The sequence below is a fragment of the Biomphalaria glabrata genome, chromosome 12 (genome assembly GCF_947242115.1).
Source record: "Biomphalaria glabrata chromosome 12, xgBioGlab47.1, whole genome shotgun sequence".
NCBI classification, from domain to species: Eukaryota; Metazoa; Mollusca; class Gastropoda; family Planorbidae; genus Biomphalaria; species Biomphalaria glabrata.
In genome coordinates this window covers 33905622-33933599 of record NC_074722.1, presented here as the reverse complement: position 1 = coordinate 33933599, position 27978 = coordinate 33905622, and the positions used below count along the sequence as shown (strand labels likewise).

General features: G+C 33.3%; 2 protein-coding genes across 5 annotated transcripts; one reads left to right on the top strand and one right to left on the bottom strand.

Moving 5' to 3' along the window:
- Positions 1-709: 709 nt before the first annotated feature.
- LOC106068321 (NADPH--cytochrome P450 reductase-like) lies at positions 710-20507 on the bottom strand. 4 transcript variants are annotated; one of them, XM_056005228.1, is made up of 15 exons: positions 20492-20507; positions 12397-12577; positions 11764-11824; positions 9990-10118; positions 9701-9850; positions 8967-9091; positions 8453-8542; positions 8194-8295; positions 7429-7545; positions 7209-7327; positions 6550-6731; positions 4772-4921; positions 3848-4115; positions 2581-2806; positions 710-2359 (listed from the first exon to the last, which is right to left on the bottom strand). In XM_056005228.1, exons 2-15 carry the CDS (start codon positions 12549-12551, stop codon positions 2215-2217), a joined length of 2019 nt encoding a protein of 672 aa, XP_055861203.1. In that variant the 5' UTR covers positions 12552-12577; positions 20492-20507; the 3' UTR covers positions 710-2214. The 4 variants fall into 4 exon arrangements, with proteins under 4 accessions (XP_055861203.1, XP_013083111.2, XP_055861202.1 ...); XM_013227657.2 differs by lacking the exon at positions 20492-20507 and adding an exon at positions 19956-20162; XM_056005227.1 differs by lacking the exon at positions 20492-20507 and adding an exon at positions 20116-20133.
- A 375-nt stretch (positions 20508-20882) lies between these two features.
- Positions 20883-27939, top strand: LOC106068348 (SREBP regulating gene protein-like). Its single transcript, XM_013227699.2, has 5 exons — positions 20883-21075; positions 23835-23982; positions 24171-24322; positions 26469-26585; positions 27806-27939. Exons 1-5 carry the CDS (start codon positions 20983-20985, stop codon positions 27893-27895), a joined length of 600 nt encoding a protein of 199 aa, XP_013083153.2. The 5' UTR covers positions 20883-20982; the 3' UTR covers positions 27896-27939.
- The last annotated feature ends 39 nt before the right edge of the window (positions 27940-27978 follow it).

Sequence of the window (27978 nt, the reverse complement as noted above, 5' to 3'; positions counted from 1 at the left end):
TAAGGATTTTAAATGCTACTTTGTGCTACAAGCTTATCAATTTGATTCTAGAGTGCTGACAAGTGCACACCAATTGTATGGTTTCTAAAAATACTTTATCACTCCATGATCTGTACAATGGCTGCACCAAAAAGCTTGCTCTTTTAGGATTGGACACCATTTATGTAAATCTCCGAAAGAAACTAACATTTCAATATTTCTTGAATATTGTTTTTTTTTATGTACTGGTAAGTTATTTTGAAAATATAAGTGATCTAAAGACAGTAACATTCCCGCAGCTATTTAGACAAAAGATGAGAACTGTGTGTCCTGATAGCTGTGTGCTTATGTGTGTTAGTGAGATAAGTTGCTGGAAACCAATGTAAGCAAATCAAAGTTAATTATGAAGCAATGTTTTAAATTTGGCTCAGAACAAAGCTAATTATGAAGCAATGTTTTAAATTTGGCCCAGGATCAAAGTTAATTATAAAGCAATGTTTTAAATTTGGCTCAGATCTCAGAGCTATAGTTTATGCCTAGCAAGATTTGAACCTGGTTCATCTCATAAGTTAAAAAATAAATAAATAAAACTACAGCAGCAACAACAATAGAACAGTCGATATTTAAATGTGTTTTCTTTTAGTGGCAACTGTTTCAGCCTGATTATGTGTGGTGCTACCTACCTTCAAAAAAGTGAAAACATTACAAACTAGTCATACTAAAGAACACAGTCATTTGAACTTTTTATTCAGCTCTTCATCACAGGATTTATTGAATTCATTACAAAAGTCTGACACAAAAGATACTGATTAATACCAGTTGAAAATATATCCTTTAAAAAAACAAAATATTACAAATGATAGATAAAAACACCAATCAAAATTCATCTATGTGCATGTCAACACAGTTACATCTTATGGAACACAAACCCAGCTCAACAGGTAACCCAGGTACAAACAAAACAAGGCTCTTTGCATAAAACACTGAGGGGCCATGTTTTCAGTTTTATTGTGCATGATTCCATTACAACAGGTGCATGAGCAAAATCAAACAATTATTTCATCTTAACAAATCCAACTTTTTGTGTTTCCCCATCCAACCAAAACTTTCAAATTGTGTGATCTAAAACTAAAAATTTACATAAACATACTAATACATTATTCTCACAATTCATAACAGACAACATTGAAAAACAAACAAAAATATCAAATACATTATTATTCTTCTGGATTCATAACCGGTGACCCTAAATCAGGCAACATTAAATCAGTAAATGCCATTGATTGAAACATACATTTTCATTAGCTGTTGCTCAAAACAGCTACACTTAGCTCAGTCAAACAAAAACAAACCTGTGTAGCACTAAACCTGTATAGCACTTAACAGTGACGCATCAAAAGCATTACTGGTTTGCACTGGATTATGGAAATATAAAGGAAATGGGATACAAAAGAACAACAAAGGTGTTTGTAAAATTAGTCAAGAAATAACTGATTTTTTGTTGTTGCAGTACCGGTAATATGACAATGAACAAGAATAATCCTTTTTGTTTTTCGTGCTAGCATATTGCTAATTTTGTTGCAATCTGTTAATTGGTGGATCTCCATTAACTTAAAGTATATATAAATGAAGCCATTATCAAATAGGAAACTAAATTGCCTTTTGGCCACTCCTAATCAAGAGCTATTAGATTTCATATGCCCTGCAATGACTTCTGTCATTTTAATAAATTCTATCAACACACTATTGTTGGCACTAAACAACTTGTGATTATAAAATATTTTTTCGAGACATTTTTAGATGAAGTTAAAATGCTATAAAAAAATGTGTCTGCAAAGTGAATACATATCTTGAGGTTTCACTGCTATAAATCCCCTGGGAATATGTTAAGTTTTAATATGCTATAAAAGAAATACATAAAACAGGTGACTATATACACTGATGGTTCTTGTATAAACACATCCTATATCATTCACTTTCTCTATCAGATTGAAATAACTTTTACAATATGGGACATAAGATGAGAAACATGGTTATTATAAAACAGAGATAAAATTTGCTAAGTTTTTATTTGGTGTAAATGTATTCTTCAAATAAATGTAGAAATACTTTTTATATACATTTAAAAATAAATTTGTAAAAGTAATTGATTATTGCCAATAATGTCCGAACTGAATTTTTTTTACATTGAAATTTTTTAAAAATAGAATAAACAAAATAACTAGATGATTGGGACTAACTCCAAACATCGGCAGAGTAGCGTCCCTTTGATTGCAACTTTTTAATGTAGTCTTCGGCATCAGCTGTACTCATCTGACCTTTAGTGGTCAATATTTTCACTAACATGGCGTGGACATCTCTGGCCATATTTTTAGCATCACTGTAAGGTAGAAAGAAGATTTAGAAAATAACCAAAATAAAATAAGTTGCAGCAAGTTGCAAACATATAGAGAGAGACCATTTTACCCATTTCTTCAAGAAGCACTTGAAACCAAGATCACTATGAAAATATCTCCAATTTTTTAAATATATTTAAACAAAAAAGTGTGAGGCTGACACACCAAAACATTTACAATTCTATGTACCCATGTCTGGACTTACCCACATATGTAGATGTGGCCATTATTGTTGAGGACATTCCAGATCTCATCATGGTTCTGGTCAATCAAGTGCTGGACATACACTTTATGTTCCTGGTCCCTTGAAAAGGCTGTGTGCAGTGTTAGCACCTTCTTCTCCTGATAGTCCAACAGCTCCTGCTCATAGATGAAATCCACACTCTTGTTGCGACATCCAAAATACAGGATAGTGTCCCCCACAGGTTTCCCTGACAAGAACGCAGGTAAACATCTTTTAGGGACATTAGATTACTAAGGTAAGGTTGTCGTTGACAGAAGTGTTAATGGAAATAAGCACTCCACTACATATAAAAATGCTTTCACAACCTGTCCAACTCCTAGCTTTTACATGTGGCTCAGATCATGGGTCTGGCAGAACTGTTATCACTGAGAGAAGTAGGGGAAAAGTTGAGTAACTGTAAGCTTTGGCTTGGAGGGGCTGGTTAACAAGCAGCCTTAGCTGGCTGCCCACCATGGAGAAGGAAAACTCTGAATTTCAACTTCTGCTGCTTTGCGGCTCTACCCTAACATCTAGACTTAACCCTGAGAAAAAACAGCACACTATTTTTCCTTGGCACAGTCTGCAAAAGAGCTCACAGCTCAGCAGTAATTAAGCTGGCTAGAAGAAGAAGAAAGAAGAACCCTGAGAAAAATCAGGAGCTGAAGCTTGCTATACACAGTGCTATACTCTGGATGAACCTGTGACGTGGCTTATTTAAAATTGTATTGACTATTGCCATTCTATAGCTGGGCGGAGATGTGGGAACTGTGTTGTGTGGACAACAATGTTCGGAATTTAGCTAAAGCTCATGCTTTCAACTCATTTCTTATGAGATGGACCATAGTCATTCCACCACTGAGGGAGGTCAACAAATATTACTAAAATTTAATGAAGAATTACAGTTTATTTATGTAAAGGGGTTTGCATCCTAACAATTTGTAGTTATTCTTAACAATGTTGAAAACTATTTGGGTTCTTCATTTTTTTTTAAGAAGTATTTTTAATGAAGTCAACATTAATGCACCAAACTTCATAAGGGCAATTTTTTCAAAAGGTTCTATTTCAAATGAGTCTGTTAGCATCAGATATAAAGCACACTGAACATGTAAAACATAAAGCTATCAACTAAATGGGGAAATAATTCAAAGTTCTCTTCTTTTAATGTAACCATAACTAGATGGATAGCATTGTAAAACAAATACATTGACGTTGGAAGGAAAAACTATAAACTACATGTATTACAAAATACCTTCTTCGCGGAAGTAATTTCTCTCTTGTATGAAGCCTCTGAAAGGTGCTAATCCAGTGCCAGGTCCTATCATGACAATAGGGGTCACTGTCTTGAAGGGTAACCTGAACTGGGATTTCCTGACGTAGATAGGGACTCGCATCTGTGCTCCATCTCCTGATGGCTTCTTGGTGGCCAACCAAGATGTGCAGACACCTTTGCTAAGACGTTTAGTTGGAGTGGTGTACTGGATGAGGACAGCGGTGATGTGGATGCTCTTAGGATGGACCTAGACAACAAGGAAAGTCAAAAAATTGCAATGAAATATTCAAAGACATCTTCAAGATGACAAAATAAAGCAAGTTTCACAGATGAAATTCACAAGAATTTAAAGAAAAGCAAAACGCTTGTCAACATTCAAACTGACTTATTCAGATTACTGAAAATCCCCAAAAAGATTATGTTTTAAATTTCCTTAGCTTAGAACATCTTTCATGCAATCTCTTTTGTGGATAAAGGGAGGAGGTATCTAGGCAAAGGTTTCTGTGCTGCCTTTTAGGCAACTCAGCAAACACAACACAGCCTAAGTCTGGTTTTGAGCTGGAGCCTCTTGATAAGTAGCTAAGTGGTTTATGCCACTCAGCCAGATGCCACAAAAAAAAAAAAAAAACTCTACAGTTTTGACTTTCTAGCCTACACAATGAAAACAAAAGCTTTAGGCTACAATTACTTATTCAGTTCATACACTGTTGATAACCGGCCGTGCTAAAATGTTGATCTTAAATTTTTTTTTCTTCTATAAGCACAAAGTGGGGTTAGTAAGAAACTCCAATAGTTAAGTGACAAAAAAGGGCATTATCAAAAAACAAACAAACAATCCTCTTGAAAAAAAACATTCAGAATTTAAAACTAAAATTACAAATACATAGACTGCTGAGCACATACCTTAGGAGAGGATGATATTGAATAGAACCTCGGCTGCAAGCGTGGTAACAGTTCACATAGGTGATCAATTGGTGGCTTCAAGGAGGGAATGTCTTCTAACACAGCCAAGATGTTTCTATGGTCATTATGAATCCAGTCTTGGTACAGTTTCTTCAAGAGAAATACATACCATAGGTCAAATTTCAACAAAAAATGTGCTCTTACTAATTACTAAACTTATTAATAAGTGCAGTATTTTAAAAAGGTTTACATGTTAAATAGTTGTTCCAAATAAAGGCTACTAAAAGCAGGTCCTTTTTAGATGTCGCCCTATCGTAAATGGCTCCTCAATGCCTTTGGACTTGAACTTGATGCCAACACAGAATGTCTCAGCTCTCAGAACCTACCCAGTTCAATTAATTGAACTTTTACCAAAATAATTATTGACAATAGACCACATTTTTGTAATAATGGCTAATTCTTAGTGTGAATGAATTAATTTACACCAAGACTTTCTCCAAAATGATTTTGATAGAGGAAATTAAGGGGCAATTCTATTAATTGGTACAAAGTTTAAAAGCATATTATAAAATGGAAACAATAAAACTCATAAAAGGTTAATGAACCTATTTATAAAAATAATAATAAACAATGCAGACCTGCCTACCAAAAAAAGTCCAAATGCGTAACGCTGATGGTCAAAATGCATATTTTGGCACCAGAATGCTTAACACTTTCGCGATCCACTATTTTGTCATATATATATATATATATAAATATATATATATATTATATTAGATCTAGATGTCATGATTAGATCTACAATCTAAATCTAGATCAATACGACAATAGAGATGATATCTAGCCTAGATCTGGATCTATGTCTATATAATATAATCTACTCTAGATCTGGGATCAAGAGTGTTACCGATGCCGTGGATCCGCTACAAACGTAGGTCTACTCCAAACTTCGTAGGCCTACCTTCATCCTTGATCTATTCTATACTAAGACTAAGAATCTAGTCTAGATCTAGACTAGATGGTAGTAGATGTTATCGATCTAGATCTAGTCAATCTAAATTCTAAATCTTACTACAACTAAATTGGATCTAGAGTGTAGACTATTGTAGAGTAATGTAGAGAATCATGACATTTGACGTAATGACTAGCTAGACTCTAGCTAGATCTATTCCTGTATAACAATTTATCTAGATTCTAGATCTACAATCCGGATCTAGATCTAGACTAGATATCTACAATGTCACTCAATGTGTTTTGAATCGATAGCACTTCGATATTTTTTTCTATACAAATGAATACAGGAATCAGGGATTCAACATAATTAATTTCTACTAATGAACTTACAAAAGAAAAAAAAGTCACGTTGGTGTATCAGCTAACTGACGGTACCAACCTGCTACTCCCTCACTCTGCGTTCTTCATTTATAAGATTACATCTAATTGCTTTTAAGAATCAATCAACGTATAGATTTGGACACAATGTGTTCCCCCACCTTTTCTGTCCCCCCCCCCCCTTCCCAACAGGATGGCTTAGCGTGACCTTCGTGACCGCTCGTAAGCTAGTCAAGAGAGAAAAAAAAAAAAAGGATACGAAATGCGTAACGCGACGGGTTAAATGCATATTTGCGTACTGACTATCATTTTTGGGAGATTTTGCGTAACGAATACGCATTTTGAGTAACGGTAGGCAGGTCTGACAATGCCATTAGATCAACTGATTGGTATACCAGAAATAAATCTTGCATTGAATGTGAATCTAAAGAGGTGAATTGACTGACCTTTCCTTCGTCAGTTGCTTGTGTCATCTTTTGAAGAAATTCTTTGTCCTGTGGGCTGTCAGTGTACTCGGCCAGCTCTCCCAGGACATGGGTGCGGGGTGGGTTGGTGATATCAACATAGTGCATTAAGGCCGTTCTGTAAGAGCAAGGACAGGGGAATGGGTGTTTCTTGCTGGCATCCTCTGGAATAAGTCAAACACTGGCATTAACATGCACATTCAGCATAATTCTAAAAGCAGTACCACACTCGTTTAGTCATGTACTTATATCTGTGGACTCTGTGTGATGTTCACACTTGTATTCATGTAAGTATATTTTGTAATCATGTTTGTATTTGTAATGTGGTTTACTGGTCATGTTAATGTTTAATAAGTAAATACTCCTTACAGGCATTGCAATATGTAAGACATCTGTTTCTAAGACAGACAGTAAATGAGGGTATAATGTGGCCAGCATAACTACCAACCACCTTTACATTCCTCAACTAATGTCAGGTGGACTCGAGGGCATCCTAAAAATCTGGTAGTTCAAAATCCCAGTCTTCACAGAGATTCGAATCCGAGACAGCTTTGTAAAATGTGAATTATAACCTATCTTTCAAGACCTAGCTTTAATGCCATTCATTACGCACAGGACACATTAATTAACTGACAACATACCATCAATATTAGTAAGCGAGAACACTGTATCCAAGTCTACTCCAAGTCTTTGTCCAAGTTTCTCCACAATCTCTGTGTCGTTTATTGGGTAGATAGCTACATGGTCACCAGTTTCATATCTGCGCATAACAATGCATAAAGATATTTATAAAAACAAATATCAGATAAAATCTTTCATAAATGAGAAGCTTAAGGAATATATTTCAATATTTCCACTGACCTTATTTTTGATTCAGATATATCCAGCTCTATATGCATGCAAGATCTGTCTCCACCTTTGTGAAGTTCTCTGTTGACTAGGATTGGTGCTAAATAGGGATTTTTCACATCAAATGGTCTAGCCAGAGAAAAACAACACAAACATATTATATTCAAGAAAATAATGTTTTGCAACATATTAAGTCAAAGTCACTCATAAAGATCATGTGCCCTTTAAACAGTTACCGATTCTGAAATTTAATAAAAACCTTTTTGCAAGCAAAGAGATAGAAATCAAAACTTTTAACATGTTAAGAGAAGGAATGATTGTGATCATTTTCTTTCCCAGTGCTCCTAAACCAAGTATACATACATTCTTATAGATTTACGCAATGTTCTTAAAGCTATTCCAAAAATAAAACAATTTGTGGTATATTAAGTGATAATCTCACTTAAAATATTACCATGGCAGAATATCTAAGTGTTATTCTTAAAGATGTCAGAGCTACACAATATGACAAATGGTGTGTGTACAAAGACAACAGAGTGAGATAACATATGTTCTGGAAGCTAAAAGTCGAGACTAGCGAAACCCGCCCTTGTGGAGTTGGAGAAAAAATAGATGAGAAATTAGATTAACAACAAATCGATCTGAATTCGAACAAACCTATATTAAAATAAATAATTCTAGTTAGATATGGAGCCTATTCATGAGAATTATTTGAGTAATTTACTTAAAAAAAAACAACAAACTATTCAGATGGGTAAAGATTCAGAAGCAACTTACGGTTTTTGATTTGCAAAGGCTCCAATTCTAGCCACTTCTCCAGTAAATATTTTTTCTTTTGGAAAATCTTCAGCAATGGGAGTGAGAGCATACTGCCTTGTACTAAAAGATAAGATAAATAGAGACTTGGTACCGTTTGTAAAAGCACAAACTAATTCAGTTGTTTAAATTATAAATCATTCATGTTCTTTTTCTCTTATATACAATAGTACAAATTCAGAAGACTTCAGTCAAAAAGATGTAGAATCTTGAAACTTACTTGACATTTTCCCCAGTGGCTTCAACACCAAAATAAGCACAAACAGCAGGCCAGAACTTTTCCTTCCATGTCACAAAATCTTCTTCAATGCTGAAAGGAAAAAGAATTTTTGAATAATCAGATGTGAGTGATTAGATTCTGTAAAGAACAATCTACAATTTTCCAACTAAGAACAGGACACACACCTCTATTAAATGACCATCTGAACAAAATAAACTCCACACAACTCCCCCTTTGCAGACACTGCGCCCACCCTTATGAAACCATAAACCATATCCTTTTTGAATGCCCCTTCCTAACCCTCCTTAGGCAGCCCAACATAACCAACACCCTGTACTGAACAACTGAAGAAAACAATACACTTTTTTTTCTTAGCACAGTCTGCAAAAGAGCTCACAGATCAGCAGCAATAAAGTCTGCTAGAAGAAGAAGAAGAAGATTCTGTAATTTAAAAACTGAAAAGACAGAAGATTATTAAAGGACAGCCAGTACATGAACATATCTATTTACTCACTTGGCATCGTCATCCCCAAGGCCTAACTCAAACACTCTCTCTGCTCCAAGCTCTTCCAAACGTTTATCCACAAATATGCCCATTGAGTTGTAATGTTCATAGGTTTTATTTCCGAGACCGAACACCTGGCAAGACATGTACAGAATACTTTTGTTAGAGCTATGTACAAAACATTTCATAATATATATATATTTATATATATTTATATATAAAGAACATCAAACATTGGATGAATGAACAGAAATGTTGAACATTACTTTAAGATTTTTACAAACCCAAAACATAAATTAAGCTTCAACAAAAATTCTATCAGATCACTAATAATCAATAATTCACAAAATGTATTCTATAATAATAAGGTTTGCTGTCTAAAGAAAAATATTGTTTCTTTGTTTCTTTACAATCCTGTCTCTAACTAATTCATCTCTAACCTTTCTGGCTAACCATGTCTACCAATTTGTTTCTAGCTTATAACAAGGAGACAATAAATAAAACTACTTCCTATTCCTACTAGCTATGTACACAATCAATTCAACAACACTGTTTATACCTCAAATCTTCTTAACAAAATATCCAATTCTTTAACACCAACATAAAAAAAAAAAAGAGAGAAAAAGATATATACATTTATGTCCATTACTAGTCTCAGACATCAGCAATTCAGTAAAAACATAATGAAAAACATTTGTAATGAGGGAAAAAAAAAAGTTAACCTATAAATGATGAATACATACTGCATATCTCAATCCTGTCAGTTTGTCATTCCCATTGGATAAATATTCATGCAATTCCTGGGCATTATCTGTTGGATCACCCTCACCATATGTAGCCATACAAAAGATAGCCAGACTATTTTCTATTTCTGTTAACTTGGTCAAGTCTTCCTGGTAGACAGAAGCCAAAACAACTTTAGAGAGGTGGATTCTATATATATATTGAATATTTATAGTGCTCAAATCCAACAAAGTAAATTCACTTATATATAATATTATATCATCAGCTGTGTACCACACAATTACTTACCATTTCACACTCTTCTGGATCAGCAACCATTCCTTTCATGCCATACCGAGAGGCATCTTTAGCTAACCGTGTTGCAAACTCTTCAGCTGTTCCAGTCTGCGATCCATAAAAGACCACTACATTCCTATTCTGTTTAGATTAAAAACAGACATTTGTGACAGTATCAACAATGACTGCTAGGACAAGAAAGATTTAAAAGCTAATTCACTATTACAAAAACAAAGGTTTTTAACAAATAAAAAAAAAAACAAATGGATTTTGGTAGCACTAAGTTCTACCCAAGACTATGCTGTTCTACTTTAGTTTTCTGTTTTCACAACTATATATATATCAACCATCAGGTACTAATTGTTATTTATGTATGGTAAATTACTAGTCTCAAACATCTACAATTCAGTAAAACTTTAGTTATTTTTTCACAAATATCAACCATCAGGTACTAATTGTTATTTATGTATGGTAAATTACTAGTCTCAAACATCTACAATTCAGTAAAACTTTAGTTACCCTCAGGTACTAATTGTCTTTAGTTGTTGAGCTCTTACATTTAATAATAACATTAAAAAAAAATCAAACGATTTCAATTACTGATATCAATTTTACTTCATTAATTTCTATGGCAAAGAAAAAATCATTTACACAAGTATACTACATCAGCAAGTGCTTTGTATATATTTAAAATAAAAGAATACAACTTGCATAAGATTTTAAAATTACACTGAATAAAAAGGACAATTTAGACACATTTTTAAACTAATCAAAAACAGACGTAGACTTTTTATGTTGTTAAATTATAACAATATAGGTATATACATATGTATGTAAAGATTTTCAAGTTCTATCTAGGGCCTATGCTCTTTATTTCTATCCAGATGAAACTATATTTAGAAACATATGACAACCCTGTAGTCACTTATTCTTGTTACCCCATCATACCCAAATCTCTAGTCAAACAAACAGTTCCAGTTTTTTTCAATAAATTTTTTAAAGGAAAAAACATACAAACTTGAGCTGAATGCATAAACCAGACAAAAAAAACTTTGGCCTCCATTGGGAAGAGGTTACACAACCAAACCCTTTATTAGAATACACACATTTTTCAAATATAATTACAATCCAGCTTCAATGGTGTATACAAACCAAACAGTTATTACCATATTTTACATAGCTTTAATATAGCACATCTGTCATGCTGTAGTATGCTCAATGCACTTGAGTCAAATCTCTTTTGTGGACATATGGGGGAGGGGGGTATCTGGGAGAACGTTTCAGTACCACCTTTTAGCACTCAGCTAAAAAAAAACTCAAAAAGCTCAAAGTGAGGACTGGAAATCAAACCCCACTGATAGATAGCCAAGCGATTTAAGCTACTCAGCCACACTTCCCTAACTAGCCCAAAGTATCATCAGGTCCATATAAGACATAATTATTTAAACTGTACTGAATTGCAATGACATTGAGGCCAATACGAGGAAACAGGAATATCCTTGTATAAATTGTCCCCACACTTTCATGGAGGACCTCAGAGCACTGGACACAACGTGGGAAGAGGCTTCCGATATAGCCAGTCACAGATCTTTATGGAGACAGCTTTCCGTCCAATGGGCCTAACAGCATGGGAGGATCTAAGTCTAAATAAGAATAATATGGATACAGAATTTCCTTACCACCAATTGGACCAGTATTAGTTGCATGCAGAGCACACAAGGTACACTATCTCTACATTTACATCATTAATACTGAATACTACTACTAAAGCTACAAATGTACTCACTGTATTCTTCATCTTAGTTATAAATGACGTATCACTAGACTCTGATCTTTCAAGTACTGGCCTAAAAAAAGACAAGGAAAAAAGAGAGAAACATTTACTTAAACATAAAGAAAAAAAATCCACTCTCATTATCACCGATGAGCAGAATACTAAATTCAAGAACTGAATCAGAGCCCAAAGCAGAAGATAAAAGTGGGCATACAAAAAGATCTAAATATGGTTAGTGGCATTAAGACTTCAGTGATAACTTCAGCAAAAAGGTTCAAATATTGGAAAGAATTAGATGGAAGCTCTGTGTTGTCAGGAAGGTCCACAGATGTAGGTCAGTCACATGTGTTAAAACATTTAGGACAGAAATAAAGATCATTACATCCAAACCTAAACCGTCTGGAGGACAGCAGGAGTTTGCTGCAGGCAGGATTCTAACTCAGATCCATCAACATGGGAGAAAGAAGGGCATACCAGACAATTATTAAGAAACTAAAGAATATAAAATATGCAAATTAAATAAACTTAATACTAAGGTAATTTTTGTCCAGGTTAAAAATAATTATATACAACAACACATCAAATTGTTTACAGATAAAATTCTCTCAATGAAAAATTAAAAAGACAAAAAAAAAAAAAACTTACGCAATAGTGAGTTTCTTAAAATTAGGTGTTTCTTGTTTTTTATTTCTGATGAAGAACCAGTAAAGAGCAAAGCCTCCGGCTAATGACAGGATAAATATATCCGTCAAGGAGACTAAAGACCCTGCCGCCATGTCAGATTCAGGAACTGTGCTCATCTTGGGTGCATCAGTAGATCAGGAATCTTAAAAAAAAAAAATGTACAGACATTTATTTGAACTGGCAAAACTAATAGTATGGCATGTAGGTCTTAAGCTTCAACTTTCTGGACAAAGTTGGTAATCAAAACTATTTGATGAACTTTATTTCTCTCTATATATATATACATATATATACGCATATATATTGTGGATATAAAAGAAAACTTTTTTTTTTCTATTCTAAATAAACAACTGGGCTCCATTTAGAAAAACTTCAAAAGGGCATAAAAACTATGTAACCAATTTATATTTTAAATATCAACCCTGATCTCAATAATATACTGGTAGATATAGACACATGAAAAAAAAAGTAAAAATTTGCAGAACCCTTGCTAAATGTATCAAAATGAGTAACATAGCATAAAGCAATGCTGTTTACAAAATTAGATAAATAAACCAGCAGAATTACGTAATGGGAGAAAGGTCTATTTGCAGGCAATATTACTTTACATCATGACACATGACGGGGAAAAAAACAAAAAAAAAATCTCCATAATCCATAGAGCACTTAGATCTAGGGCGTCAAGAAACACACACAAACTTAAAAAAAACAACTTTAAAATACGTCATATTATAAAATTAGTCATTAGTAATTCTATTATTACCGAACAATATAGATCTAGAGAAATGTCCTCATACAGATCTATCGTTTTACAAGTCTAGCATCAGAACACTGGGTTCTAGATCTAGCTCAGCCTATCTGGCAACCTACATCGTCGCGAGCAGCAGAGGTCAAAAGTTCAAGAACTAGAACATAACAAGTCCTATTATTGTGACCCCCAACTCCTGGCGCAACAAGCCAAACAAATTTTGTTTGAAGTACGCGGACATCCCGTTACGTCGTGGAACATGTGACAAATAGGTCTAGGTCTACAGGCAAGGCAAGATTGTTTACAAACGCATCTTCAGTCGGGGATGAGCTCACATAGTCAAGCGTTACAATCTAGGCCAATGTCGATATCGCTATATCAAACCAGTCGCTTCGTTCCCAGTCTACGGCAGATCTACAATGTCCCTTACAATCACTACATTTGACAGTAGATCAATATCCAGTTTCAACTCACGTAGTGACAGTAATACGCCCAATTAAATTCAATGTTGTGGTGACTGGCCGAATAAAAAAAAAAAAAAAAAGGTAAGGGGCCGTGGCGGAACACACACACACACACGCATGTTAAGGCGAGGTAGCGGTACAAGATCTATATGTGTTGGTGATCACTAAGAGTTGACACGGCACCAAGGAAGACAACATTCCTACACGTACCGAGTGATTGGTTCCATCAAACGCGTGTCAAAGTGTACGCTGTGGACTTAGAAACCGTGAGGGTAAGGTATATCTAGAATTAACCAGAAATCTACCGGTATATAAACATTGAACACTAAGAATAACAAAATGTATCGAATAAGAACAACAAACGCGGTAAATAGACGCAGTTTATTCATTACAATGGATACTTGAATCTATTGATTTTTAATTTGTAAACCTTTTCAAACTCTAAATGTAGCCTATGCACAGAGTTACGTCGCGTAGGGCTACTATTCAACCATAGTTAGATATTCTAGTATTTAGAGAGTGCCTGAAACTAGAATTAGAATCTATCCATGTCTCCAAGATTCAACAGTGGCCACAAGTTTACTCCTCAGAAACACTCGTCTGCTCGGGGATATCGTAACGGGGATAAGTGACATGACGTCGCTGCCGTCTCTTTGAAAGTTGGATGGTTTTATTCGGCAGTTGACGCAAGTTTTACAGACATTCAATGTACTTGAAACACGGAGGCATTTACAAGTTGCAGAAGTGATCTCTACTAATGCGATTCTCTCCTGCGGTCTTTAAAACGAGCCTAACCGGCACCTATATAATCATGGCTCTTGTTTGAATCAAAACATTTAGAAGTATTTTTGTTCAGTCAACAACAGGAACGCCCGAAACTAACCCAACCTAACCCCCTTACACATTTTGACCTTTTATTTACATGCAGTAGAAATACAATTTGATTATATATGCCAGATAAGCATTTTTTTTTAAATAGTGGATGAGAAGTAAACAGTACTTGTGGGTCAAGATTTCTATTAATTTAAATAATTTTATTTCCTAATAGATCTAGAATTATTGTTTTCGTCCGTTAATTGTAATTTTGTCAAAGGTTGAAGTGACCTGAGCCTACAGACAGCATGTTAAAGGGTGTAAACTTTAATATTATTAAATTGGTCATCAACCCGGCTGAAATACGATACCGAACATTCAAGTCGGCTCGTTGACACATCGCAAACTATGATTACCTAATGGCTCATTGGGTTTTCATCAAATAGATAATAAAGCTTATAATGAGAAGTTACATAATGACAAAACAAAACAAACACTAAATATGAGTCACTGGGGGGGGGGGGGGGGAGAGTATTGTAACGCCTCCTGTCTATAGTTGTGGCTTAGCAGAAACTCATTATCAAAATGAGAGCTCAGCTGGCCTAGTTCATATCATGACAGGGGATTATTGTTTCTCTTTTTGTGCTCATTATTCCACCCCTCCCCTTATTCCACTGTGTACAAAAAATGAATGCTAATGAAACTAATTAGTGATTGATAAAATACACCTGTGTCATCCCACACATACGCACACAATAAACAATTTCTAAAAAAAAAAAAAATGATGAACATTGTGCACTAATAACTAGCATCACTTAGCCACCCTGCTCCAAGTAGTGCAAACACACACACACACATACAAGAAAAAAAAGAGAGGAAAGTATCTTATATGTAAGTAAAAGTGAAGTTCCCCTTTCAGACCTTGCTATCTACAGGAAGATGACGTTAAGATCATGCTTCTTTGGCCAACCGTTAACTAGCAGGGTGTTATGTGTCCAACACAACGACCAACTATCTTTACTCTCCCCAACTAAAGTCAGGCACCCATTAGAGTTGGGTGGACTCAGGAATGTCTTGAAAATCCTGAAATTGAAGCTCCCAGCCTTCAGAGATTGAAGCCCAGGTTCAAAAGCCAAGCACTTAAGCACCCAGCCATCACGACCCCATATCTTTATATAGGCACAAGAATAACAGCATATAAAAAATACTAATCTATTTTGGATTAACAGTTAGGTGTGAGCAGCCCATCACCTAAATACAATATCTAGAAAGCTTTGTGTTATAACACACTACCACTAGATCTGTGATATAAAAGGAAGAATAGTAGACAACGTAAGCATACATAGCTGCCTAGTTGTGTGGTGTACACTCTGTGGCTCTGGACTGTCATTTTGAGGATTAAAGGTTTGAACCTCCCACTGTCCAGTAATAATTTTCAATTCTGAAGGAACATCCGAAGCAGGTAAACAAACAGTAGTTTACAACAGATAAGTTACGTTTATAACCTAAAAAGTCTTTTTTTTTTAAGGAGAAAAACTAAAAATCACTAAAATATTGAACTATTGTTTCATTGTGTGAGTGTGCAACTACACACAGTCTAAAGTGGTGATAAGCTCTAGTGAATAAGTGGACCTGAAATCTTAGATTAGTCAGCCCAGTACCACCTCAAACATTAAGTCAACAAAAGTTGTTTTAAAAAAATATTTATCAGTCACTGGGTTAAAAAAAAAAAGAAAACATTAATGGTTTGACCTTCCAATACAAAATACCAGTATATCAATAATTTACATTCAAAGAGCCTCTAGAATACAGCAACATTTAAAAAAAAAATACAAATACAACCACTTCAACCTGACTCTTACAAAACTTATTCATCAATTCTGTCCTGCATTTCTCAGACATTCATTTCTCCTGTAACTGTATACAATGTTAAGTGTGTTCGCCTTTTCAATACTATCAAACCACAACAGGAACATATGTATAAATACAGTGACAATGAAATCTGTGGTTCACCACATTAAAATAGTAAGGTTATAAATTTCATTTCAAACAAATAGAACAGATAGAATCGAACAATATTTATAACCTAAATATACCAGAGTCCTAAAAACAATTAGTAATTTTTTAAGCCTTATGATTCAATAAACCCCATGATTAGACATTAGACATATCCCATAATTCTTATCTCTTTGTAGTATACATGTACAGCATTACACATTACATAGAAGATAGATCTAGATCAAAATCAATTATCCAATCTTAAAATAAAAAAGACACATGTGTATACAATAAAAAGAATTGACAAATAAAAAAATAATAATTTAAAAGGACACTAATATGCTGATATGCTTTATGTATTATTATAAATTCTTCTTCAAAAAAAAAAAAATCAATGATAAAATTATTGTGATTGGAATTTTATTTTCAAGATATTTTTAACATGTTTTATTAGTGTATTGTCTGTATGAGACTTTTATCAAACTGCTAATAGAAAGTCTAGAATCAAGAATTATATTTTAATATTACACTCAGTCTGAAGATAAATTAGATCACTACAATAGATTAGATATTCTAGAGATTTGATTAGATATATATATATATGCTCTATAATCTAGATAGATCTTAAATCTATATCATCACATTTTTTTATATGACTTACACCTGTATATTGTTATAACTGTCCTGGCAAAGCGGTTTGAGGTAATTGTGTGCATAATCAGCTGACACTGACAACGCAGACCAGCGCTATGGATCAAGAATGAGATAAATTCATTTTGGGATCAGCGGCATCGCAGGCTCCTCCAGATTGTAGCACTGAGCACTGCAAACTACTTAAGGGTCTCCGGCTCCCCAAGGGTGACTCACCTAAATTCTAACTGTATTGAATTCTACTGTAGTACTGACTCAAACAAAGATTTTACATTGCAAATCTACGCCTACTAATGTTAAAAACAATAATAGATTCTATCTAGATCTAGAATCTAGTCACTCTATATCTATAGTATATCTTATATTATATATATATATTAATATTATCTATCATAGATTCTTTTATCTGAACACAGCTTTCGGGAACTAGGAGAATTTTTTTTTTTTAATTTGGTAAAGGTTAACATATAAAAAACTGAAAGAAGATTCTTCTTCCTCAACTAATGGACAATAAAAGTAGCTGTATTCCTATGTATTACGACAAAGTTAAGATTTTATTTTAAAATAAATCGGGTTACTTCACCTCTACACCAAATGCAGTTTTCTTGCTTTCCCTTTCATTGAACACTGATTGCAGTCACTTATGTAATTGCTAAGAAATTATATTTGTGTACTTATAAAATTATTAAGATTGTATTAAAAGAGGTAGATTCCCCTATGCAAAATATATTTATAGTCTATGGCCTCCGACCATTGCAAAGCGACTATGGATCATCTCAAGAATGAGATAACTTTCCTGGACACTATGGTTGCAACAATGTTGCCCACACAGCAGTTACCCCTCCTAACGTAGCTGATGTATCCAAGGGAATGGTAAAAAATGCCAATACATTTTTGGGATAAGCGTCGTTGAAGACTCTGCCTGGTTGTAGCACTGAGTACTTCTAACTACCTAAGGGTTTCCGGTTCCTGATGTTTACTCATGGTTGACTCTGAAAGCATTTCCCATGGCGGGAGGGTGGGACTATGTGAAATCATCAGGGGCCTAACATCACACATAACAAATGATTCTAGGAAGAGGTCTCGGGTGTCATTGAAAATGTGGAGGTATCAAAGTTAAAGGGTATTTCTTAAAAAGGATGCTAATAAGACATCTCTCTCTCTCTCTGTATACACCAATATATACACACATGCACACACACAAACGCACATGCGCGCACACACACACACAAAACAACATGCAAACAGGCTCATAATCTAGCCCTCATCCTTTATATGCATGCAAGTTGCCAGGGAAGGTAAAAGTAAAAGCAATATCTTTCCTTTTACATACATGGTTACCGAGAATCAAACAAACTGACATCTGCTTTGGAGAAATAGAACAAAAATAAAGAAACTTTCTAAATTGGCCAAACAAAAAAACATAAATTACTAATTTAAAAAAGTGATGCGTTCGGTGAGTGAGAATTTGACTAGGTCAGGTGTTCGGATTATAAGAGCTATCTGAAATAGATTCTAATTTGATGGGGAAAAAGTTTAAGATTTACTTTTAGACTAGAACTCTAGAAAAAAAAAATCTAAATCTAGAGTAGACGAGACTAGAGTAGATGGTACGAGACTAGAGCAGATTACTATAATAATTATATAGTATTATTACCAGACTGACTAGACTTCACTAGAACTAGACTTGGTCCTAAGTCTAGACTCTAGCATTAGTCTAGATCAGTTAAATATATTTAATATTAGATTATATATATATATATATATATTTATATTTATTTATAGTAAAAAAAGTAAAGTTCCCCTTTCAGACCTTGTGGTCTATAGGGCAGATGATGTAAAGGTCATCTGTTTCTGTGGCCTACGGTTAACAAGGGTGTCATGTGGCCAGCACGACCAACCGCCTTTACTTTTCTCTTACTAATGTCAGGTACCCATTAGAGCTGGGTGGACTCAGAGGCGCCCGAAGATCCCGAAATTAAAAATCCTAGTCTTCACCAGGATTCGAACTTTACCGCTCAGCCACAGCGCCTCATATATATATATATATTTATAGATCTATATATCAATTACTATATATAGTATTAGTATATATTAATATTATTAATAGAATTAGAAAATATATAGATCTACAATAAATAACAAATATAAGCATTAAAAGAAGAAAAGATAACTCATCAGAATCAGACATATTATATTATATATACTATAGTATCAACTATGGACAATATAGTACTATACATAAGTCTTATGATAAGACTAAAAGAGTAACTAGATCTATAATCTATATAGTCTATAATTAATATATTTTATTTTATAGTAAATTATAGAATTATACTATCATGTCACAGTATGTGACTGTGAGTATAACTTTAGTTTAAATTATTAAATTTAGTTACTTTACTTTATATTAGATTTTAGATGATGCTGATAGTTTATTAGAATAATTACTATAAAATTAGATCTATTTAATTTACTATTACTATTATATATATAATATATATATATATAATTATATTCTTTACTAGTCTATACTTAATTATGATAGACATCATACATTCATAGACTATTGAAAAGTAGTAACTAGTATATACACTCACTAATATAGTATAATATAGCTATTATAAGTATAGAATTATAATAGATCTAGTCTAGATTCTATATACTATATTGATATTCTAATCTAGATAGTAGACTCTAGATCTAAAATCTAACTTTCTAAGACTACTAACTCTTACTAAGTGACACTAGATGTAGATCTAAGTCTAAGTCTAAGACAAGGGTCTTTGAAGAGTAAGTAAGTCAGATTTCAGATTATTAGCCTTTAAAATTTATTAGGAACTTACAAAATCAAAATGTAAAAGAACAAGTTACAAATCCAAGTATTTTTTACGTGCCGATCGACACGTCTCTTCCCAGTCTAGATCCAGACAAAGCTTAGTCTTAGTTAAGTGTAGACTAGATCTAGACTATAATCTAGGTCTTTATAGATCTACTCAAACCTACTGACACACTGACACTGTGTACTTTGCGTTTTATTAATTTAGAAAGGACAGTAATATTTGATGACGTAAATCTCAGACGAAGGGGAGTATGCGTTAAAAAATATAGAAATCTATCAGTCACCATAACAAGTAATATTGATCTTTAATTCTTTTCATATTTTTTTTCTGCGGCTACAAAATAAATGTTGTTATTACCAAAAAAAACACTTCTTATTCTAATAATAATATATTTACATTTATAATTTAACTTTAAAATTAGATATTACATCTAGATTATATGTCTAAGACGAGATAGCATAAAATATATTATTATTATTAATTATTATAGTATTTATAGAGTAGTATACGTCCATAATAGATCTTTATTCTAGTCAAACCTCTAAAACCTGTATATATTATATAGTAGATCAAGGCGACGGTCACGGCACAATAATTATAGATCTAGATGATTCAAGTTATTTTTTTAATGCTAAAAGTTCTACTTTTGTTTTTAAAGCGTTGTAGTGACAAAAAAAATAGTCTCCCCCACCTTCCCAAACTATTCAATTTGCCAAAAATAAATAAATAGATCCTAGAATCTATACAGAAGAAGGGTTTATTTTAAAAAAAAAGTTTTAAATATTATTTTATTCCCTAAAGTAAAAAATCTGTAAATAAACATTGAACATATTTAAAAATATTTAAAATGAACAATTTTTCTCATCTAAATGAAGTAAATGGACTATTGTCACTAGATCTATAAAAATCTGTACAACTAGATATAATGTTTTGTTTATTATGCCCCATGGCGGATGCAGTTATCTAGATCTAGAATATAGAGGTATCTAGACTCTAGATCTAGATTCTAGACTAGGCTACTAAGATTCCAATGTTGTACCCTCGCGTTTTGCGAAAACGTTGGGTATTAGCTGTGATATTTATTTGTTATTTTATCTATTTCTTATCAGCCACGCTGTCAAAGGTATAATAAGATAATAGTTAAATACTAATAGTGACTTTAGTAAAGTAAAGTAAAGTCTTTACTTTTACTTACTACTTTTACTTTTACTCCTTTTAGTCTTTATCATCTTTATGAGTTTATTAGTAACTAATAAACTAGTTTATTATAATTATAGATATACTCATATAGAGTCTACTTTTCTTTAAATACATTAATTTATATTCTAGATCTAGTTAATCTAGTTATAGTCAGTTATAGTTATAGATCTAGTAACAATCTAATTCTAAATAATACTTTTTTAATAGTAATACTTAGATTTTAGATCTACTATCTAGTGTCTTTGTCTTACTCTTAGTAATAGTTATACTTATTACTTAGGACTTAGACTGACTTAGACTTAGTAAGTTAAGTAAGTAATTTATTAAGTTAGTTTATAATAGTTTATTGTCTACTAGAGTCTAGATCTATAATCTATATAAAAGTTTATAATATAAAAATAATACATTTTAATTAAATGTTTGTAAAATGTTTTGTAAAATGTTTTACATGTTTCGGATGTTCCTTCAGAGTTGAAGATAATTACTTCCTAGTCCAAACCTCCCGCAGGACGACGGGGGATGGGAGCGGGCAGGGTTTGAACCCGGGACCATCGATAAATCTGAACGACAGTCCAGCGTGCAAACCGCACGACCAGGCAGCCATCTAGATCTATACTCTATAGTCTATAGTAATACTAATAGACATTATAAGATTATATTATTATTATATTTATAGATTCTAATAAGTATAAGAGTTTATTTTATATTTAAATTTATTATTTTTTATAGAGACTTCTACTCTAGTCATTAGATCTAAATTTTATCTACTAGTTACTAGTAGTACTACATTGAAATTCATTGAATTGTCTACAATTATGTCAGTATGACAAATTATGTCTAGTAAAAGTCTAGTACTACTACTAGTCTAGTCAGTCTAGAGTCTACATCTATTTATTGTTATTATGTCAAGATCTACTATTATTTTTTTTTTAAATCTATCTCTTATAAATCTAATCTATATATAGATCTAGATCTAGTGATCTAGTCTACTAAAGTCTTATAGAGTTTATAGAGTATAGTTAATATAGATATAATATGTTTAAATATATCATATATATATATATATATATATATATATATATATATATATATATATATATATATATATATATATATATATATATATATATATATATATATATATATATATATCTAAAGTGACTATACTTATTTGAATTAGAGTCTATATATATATATGCTATCAGTATCATCTAGAATGAACTAGATCTAGTCACTTGATTCTAGTCTACTCTAGATTTATCATAGAGCTAGATCTACTCCATATAAAGTTATAATTTTTATTAATATTAGACATTTAGGGCCAAGTCTGAAGACCAGTGATGACAGTCTTTCTCCAGATCCATCTAGATTCTAGTGACTAGATTAGTCTTACTTACTAAGACTTGAGATCCAGTAACTCAATGTCTGAGTAAGCCTAAGCCTATAAAAAGTATAGATCTAAATCTAACTAATCTAAGTCTAACTTAATTTCGTCTCATTTTTTTTTATATATTAGACTAGATTATTATTAAATTTATTAATCTAGACTAGATAGTTTTAGTAAAGTAATAGACTCTCTAGAGCTAAACTCATCAGTTGTTAGCTAGACTTCTTTAGTCGAGATCTAGTCTACATAAAGATTATTTAGTTATTTCTAGAGCTAAATTTTATAATTACAGAGTCTTTCACTCTATGTATGTGCCATGGTGGAATACAAGAAAAGCAATAATGTTTTTCCCACATTCAAAAAGGTGCTGGTACGCTGTACCTGTGCCTACCGTAAAAAAAAAGCCCTGTATATATATATGTGTGTGTTTCTAGTTATAAATTCTAGCTGCCTGCCTTGTATTCGGCAGGAGAGAGAGAGTGTGTTTTAAGTACCAAAACTATCTTGTTTATAGCATGCTTAGTGCGCTATGGTCCAATCTCTTTTGTCAGAATGTTTCCATGGCGCTCAGCATACACAACCCAGCTTGAACTCAAGCCCTCTTGATAGATAGCCAAGTGGTTTATGCCTGTCACCCATACATCCCAATTACACACCCCAAGACAATTAAACATATAGCAGCCAACTAACCAGTCAGAAGACTGTTGACTTTATTCACATTGATACTATCATATTGTTGTAGACAGTCATTGATTTGTAGCACCAAACTGCTAACTAAATCATTGTAGGCGTAATATAACTTAACTTTTTAACCTTAAAAACTTTAAATAACACAAATAACATCTATTTGAACAATACTAAATATAACTTCTATTACAGTATAAACAAATTCAACTTCAGATAAAATGAAACAATGTAGCAGACTTTAGTAGTGGTATAAAAATCTAACACTACAATAACATGTATTTTCTTGCATCACTCAACCAATTGCTAACCTCTTCCCACCATTGACATAGAAACACACACTCCACAACACATTTGTGTTCTCTAGAGCATCTATTTAATGGTGTGTTAAGATTTAATCATCATATGTACTCTTTAAGCTTTTATCTGATAGTGTGTTTAGATTTTGTTTCTGTATAATGCCAATTAGTTTACTATGATTTCCCAAGGACAGAAAAAGACTAATACTATTTAATAATTTACTTCACATGCTGGCCTATTGATGAGGGGTTTTACTAGAGATGCTTTGAGTTAACAATGATTGTTTAATGGTATTTTAATCTATTCCTCAGTCATCTGATTATATTCTTTCTGAGTATGAATCAAAGAGAACTCTAAGGCAACCTTTTCAGTGGCAGCCTTCTGAAGATTCTAATGATACAGAGATTGTTAAGTGTAGAAATTCTAGGCAAGGTCGCTGGCTGATAGTTGACCACAAAGGTATGCAGAATTTAAAAAAAAAAATTACTCTATTAGACAAAAATGGTTTGCTTATATTATTGGTTTAATGATTCTGTTTATAGTTACTCTTTATTTATTAAATATACTACAATAAGAATACATTTTCTGTACTTGGTGTCTCTTCTAGTATAAATAGTAATCATATGGGATGTCTTTTTTTTCGGCAGGTAATGTTTGTCGGAGAGAGCATGTAGGGGTCAACAACTGTTGCAATCCAAAAAATCCATCAACAAAGCATCAAACCTGTGAGACCTGTTTATCTAATGCTTGCTGTAGTGTGTATGAGTACTGTGTCTCCTGTTGTCTGCAGCCAAAGAATGTGAGTCTGTTATATTAGTATGTCATCACTAATTCATTACTTGTTATCCATTCAGCCATTGTTACTTTTTGACATAACAAGTGTACAGATATAACAGCACTAGTTGCAGGCATTAGATTGAATGTTGGTTTCTGTATGATGTGATCTTTATTAAATGTTTTTCACACTTTTACCTTACCTTGAAGTTTAGAAAGGTTGAATAATTCTCGGCAGTTTTTCTGACAGTCTATTTTGTCTCACCACATTCCACACTTTATATCTTTCTACATCCACCAGCTGGTTCTATTTATCATTTTTTTTTTAACCTGTCGCTATTGTGTAGATCATATAGTTCACCTTCACCTATCCCTTAGTCTCTTGGACCATTGGGGCACAAGAAGGTTTGTAAACCGTCTTTTTCAATTCCTCTCTGTCTTTTACCTTGGATAGAACCTCTTTTAATGGCAAGCTTGTTCATTCTTTTATGTTGTCTTCCCATATAATAATAACAACTGAATTTCTATTAAAGTTCAAGCTAGTTGGCACTTAAGCTGATCTTTAAAGTGTTTCGATGGGGCACATCTGTTATGCCAACCACCTTTCATCTCACCAAAAAAGATTGCCTTTGGCAGGGTCATCCCTTATATGAGATACATGCCCTGCCTAGCATAGCTGTTGAGCTATAAGTAGTAACTATTAGTATACTGCCCTACCTGCATTTGCATTTATTATTTGTAGTGCTGTCTTGCCAACATATGCCCATGATAGAGCGTAGACATCTTTGGTGAAAGTTTTCAAGAATTCTTAGCTGCTTTCTCTATAGTCTGGGGGCGTGGTAGCTAAGCGGTAAAGCGCTTGTCTTCTGAACCGGGGGTACCGGGTTTGAATCCTGGTGAAGACTGGGATTTTTAATTTCGGGATCTTTGGGCACCTCGAGTCCACCCAGCTCTAATGGGTACCTGACATTAGTAAGAGAAAAGTAAAGGGGGTTGGTTGTTGTGCTGGCCACATGGCACCCTTTAACCGTAGGCCAAAGAAACATTTGACCTTTACATCATCTGCCCTATAGACCACAAGGTCTGAGAGGGGAACTTTACTTCTCTATGGCCTGTAGTGCCCATGTCTCAGATCCATATGATCCTATAGAAGGGTTGAGAGAACCACTGATTGGTAGACACTGGTTTTTTGTAGGGAGTTGGAGCAATTTGTTCCACCTCTCTTGCTTGGAGACATCCAAAAGCACTACTAGCCAGACAATTATGAACGTCTCTTAAAAGTGATGCATCATTTGATACTGTGCTTCCCAGATATGTATAGTTGTCCTCCACTTTAAGGAGGTGTCTATTCACTGGAATCTTTGGGGCTGAGTAAATTTAATTGGGTGACTTCTGAAACATGGCTTCCGTTTTTTTTAGAGATTTATTGTTATCTATTGCTTGTATTACTTAATTTGTACTTAACTATATAAAAACCTATGTTGTTTGTTTTTTTCTTAATTTTTAAACATTTTTTGATTGCAATTATTGTAACAGTTTATCTTTTTCAGATATTTGGGATAGTGTATGTAGTGGCATATTAATCTTGTCTAGTTCCTACAATTCTTTTTTTTTTTTTTTCTTTTCTTAAATGTCAACTAAGTCATGTTTCTAGTGTGAAGTTAGCTTGTGGACTTCAGGTGATATATCTTATTTATTGATGAGAAAGCATACGTTTCAGAAATTTGGAATAAGTGAAACATGCACTTGTGGAGTGTCAGCAGAAAAGCTGTGCTTTTTCAAAGCAGAATACTTTATCAGGCGGTTCAATTGAGATAGTGGTGAACGAGAATCTGCTTTAAAATAACTATGGAGAGATGTTTTAAATGGACACAATGCACAGTTCATTGCAGATTTGAGATTGGTTATCTGCATCTCCAACATGATAATGAGAACCAAGAAGATATAGGCTGCATAAAGATATGCATAATTAGAAAATATCTTCATAATTACTTGATGGGTCTCCCTCATTCCATTTGATCAAAATTGTGTCTATTTTGTGTGTACTATATGCATATAAACATTTACAACTTTACAATTAATGATGGATAGCCATGGCCAGTAAGTAATCATATAATCTAGATGTAATTACACCAGAGCTGAGAAAATATTTCCAATACATTTATTTTCAGCAACATTTGCTCAATAAAATCTTAAAAGAAAACCAGGAAGCTCCGTACAACTTGTTTGTAAGGGAAGTGGAGAACCTGTTTGACTTGTGCTTAGCCAAATGTAGGACCTCCTCTCAGGTAATTGGTGGAATTTAATTATATGTAATCAGCATGCCTTGGACAATGTATGCAGGAATTTAGTTTAAATTTAGCACAGCTCAGACTGTGTCTTGTTAAATTTTTTTACCTTGCACATCCTGTGCTAGGGGGCAACTTATTGAGATAACCATATTAAATGATATTAGTTAATTAATTTCAATTCTTTCAGATCTGTCCCTTCCACTTGATTCTTTAAAAAAAAAATTTTATTTAATCTTCTTGCAAGGCAGCTTTGTCGCCTTTTCATGTTCATATTGAGTGTATCAATCCTCCACAACCTTAACATGATGGATATCTAACTAGTCTCTTTACTGCCGTTTTTTGTGTGTTTTGCTTTTATTGTCATTTGCTCCATATTGATTCTTTTATTTGCGGACTTTTTCTGTGCACGGACCAAAGGTTTGGAACTCACTCCCCATTTATCTCAGACATACAACATGCTACACTACTTTTAAGAACATTAAGACCTGCCTGTTTAAAACTTTTTTAGATTAGTTTGTCATGTTATCTCTCATTTTGTGTTTGTAATGTTATCACAGCGCTTTGAGCCTACATGGTTACAGCGCTTTTGATAAATAAATATTATTATTATTTATGTTACTAGATGGTGCTCTTTGTCTAAGGAGAAAGATTGGCATTTCTTTAGAGCTACAGATTCTCCTATTATGTTCTGTTTTTAACCAATTAGCTCTTCTGCAGTCCAAAACGTTTTCTCGTTTTTTTTTTTGTAAACCGTTGTAGAACGTTTCTAAAATTCACTGTTCAATAAACTTGCTTTAAACTTTTTAAATAGAAGATTTCTTTAAGTCTTGTTTCGAGCATGATTACAAATCATTGTAATAAATCATAAATGACTTTTCAACTGAACAGGCCCTTTTACCCCAGTGTATAAACCCCTACATGAGAAAATGAGTATTTTTTAAGCTTTTTTATATTCTAAAGGTATTAGAAGTATTTAATTTTTGAAACTAGACATATTGTTCTATTTTTGAAAGTTGTTTGTTTATTTATTAGTATTAGATCTTAAATTTGATTATTTTTTCAAAATATTTATTCCTTATGATTTTGTAAATTTGGGGTTATCCCTCTTTGCTTAGGACCTCCCTAACCGGAAATAGGAGCTATTGGGTTAATTTAATATACTTGTCAGTTGTTGACTATTCATTTGTTTAATTTTTTATATATTTTTTTTTGTGTAGAGTGTTCAACATGAAAACTCGTACAGGGATTCCAGCATAAAATATTGCTATGGGGACAAGCCTCCAGATTTACAAATCATCAACAGCTGAATACCAGACATAGCGTCATGAACTGTTAATCAAAACACAACCAATGCTGTTAATGAACTTGACTAATTAGTCTACAGTACAAG

Excerpts from the sequence above, each read along its gene's own strand:
- LOC106068321 (XM_056005228.1), bottom strand. The coding sequence starts at position 12,551 with ATGAGCACAGTTCCTGAATCTGACATGGCGGCAGGGTCTTTAGTCTCC. Across the intron at positions 7,546-8,193 it reads GCCTTTGCAAATCAAAAACC|ACCATTTGATGTGAAAAATC; the intron begins GTAAGTTGCTTC and ends TTCTCTGGCTAG. Across the intron at positions 7,328-7,428 it reads ATATCTGAATCAAAAATAAG|ATATGAAACTGGTGACCATG; the intron begins GTCAGTGGAAAT and ends TGTTATGCGCAG.
- LOC106068348 (XM_013227699.2), top strand. The coding sequence starts at position 20,983 with ATGTTGTACCCTCGCGTTTTGCGAAAACGTTGGGTATTAGCTGTGATA. Across the intron at positions 23,983-24,170 it reads GCTGATAGTTGACCACAAAG|GTAATGTTTGTCGGAGAGAG; the intron begins GTATGCAGAATT and ends TTTTTTCGGCAG. Across the intron at positions 26,586-27,805 it reads AATGTAGGACCTCCTCTCAG|AGTGTTCAACATGAAAACTC; the intron begins GTAATTGGTGGA and ends TTTTTTGTGTAG.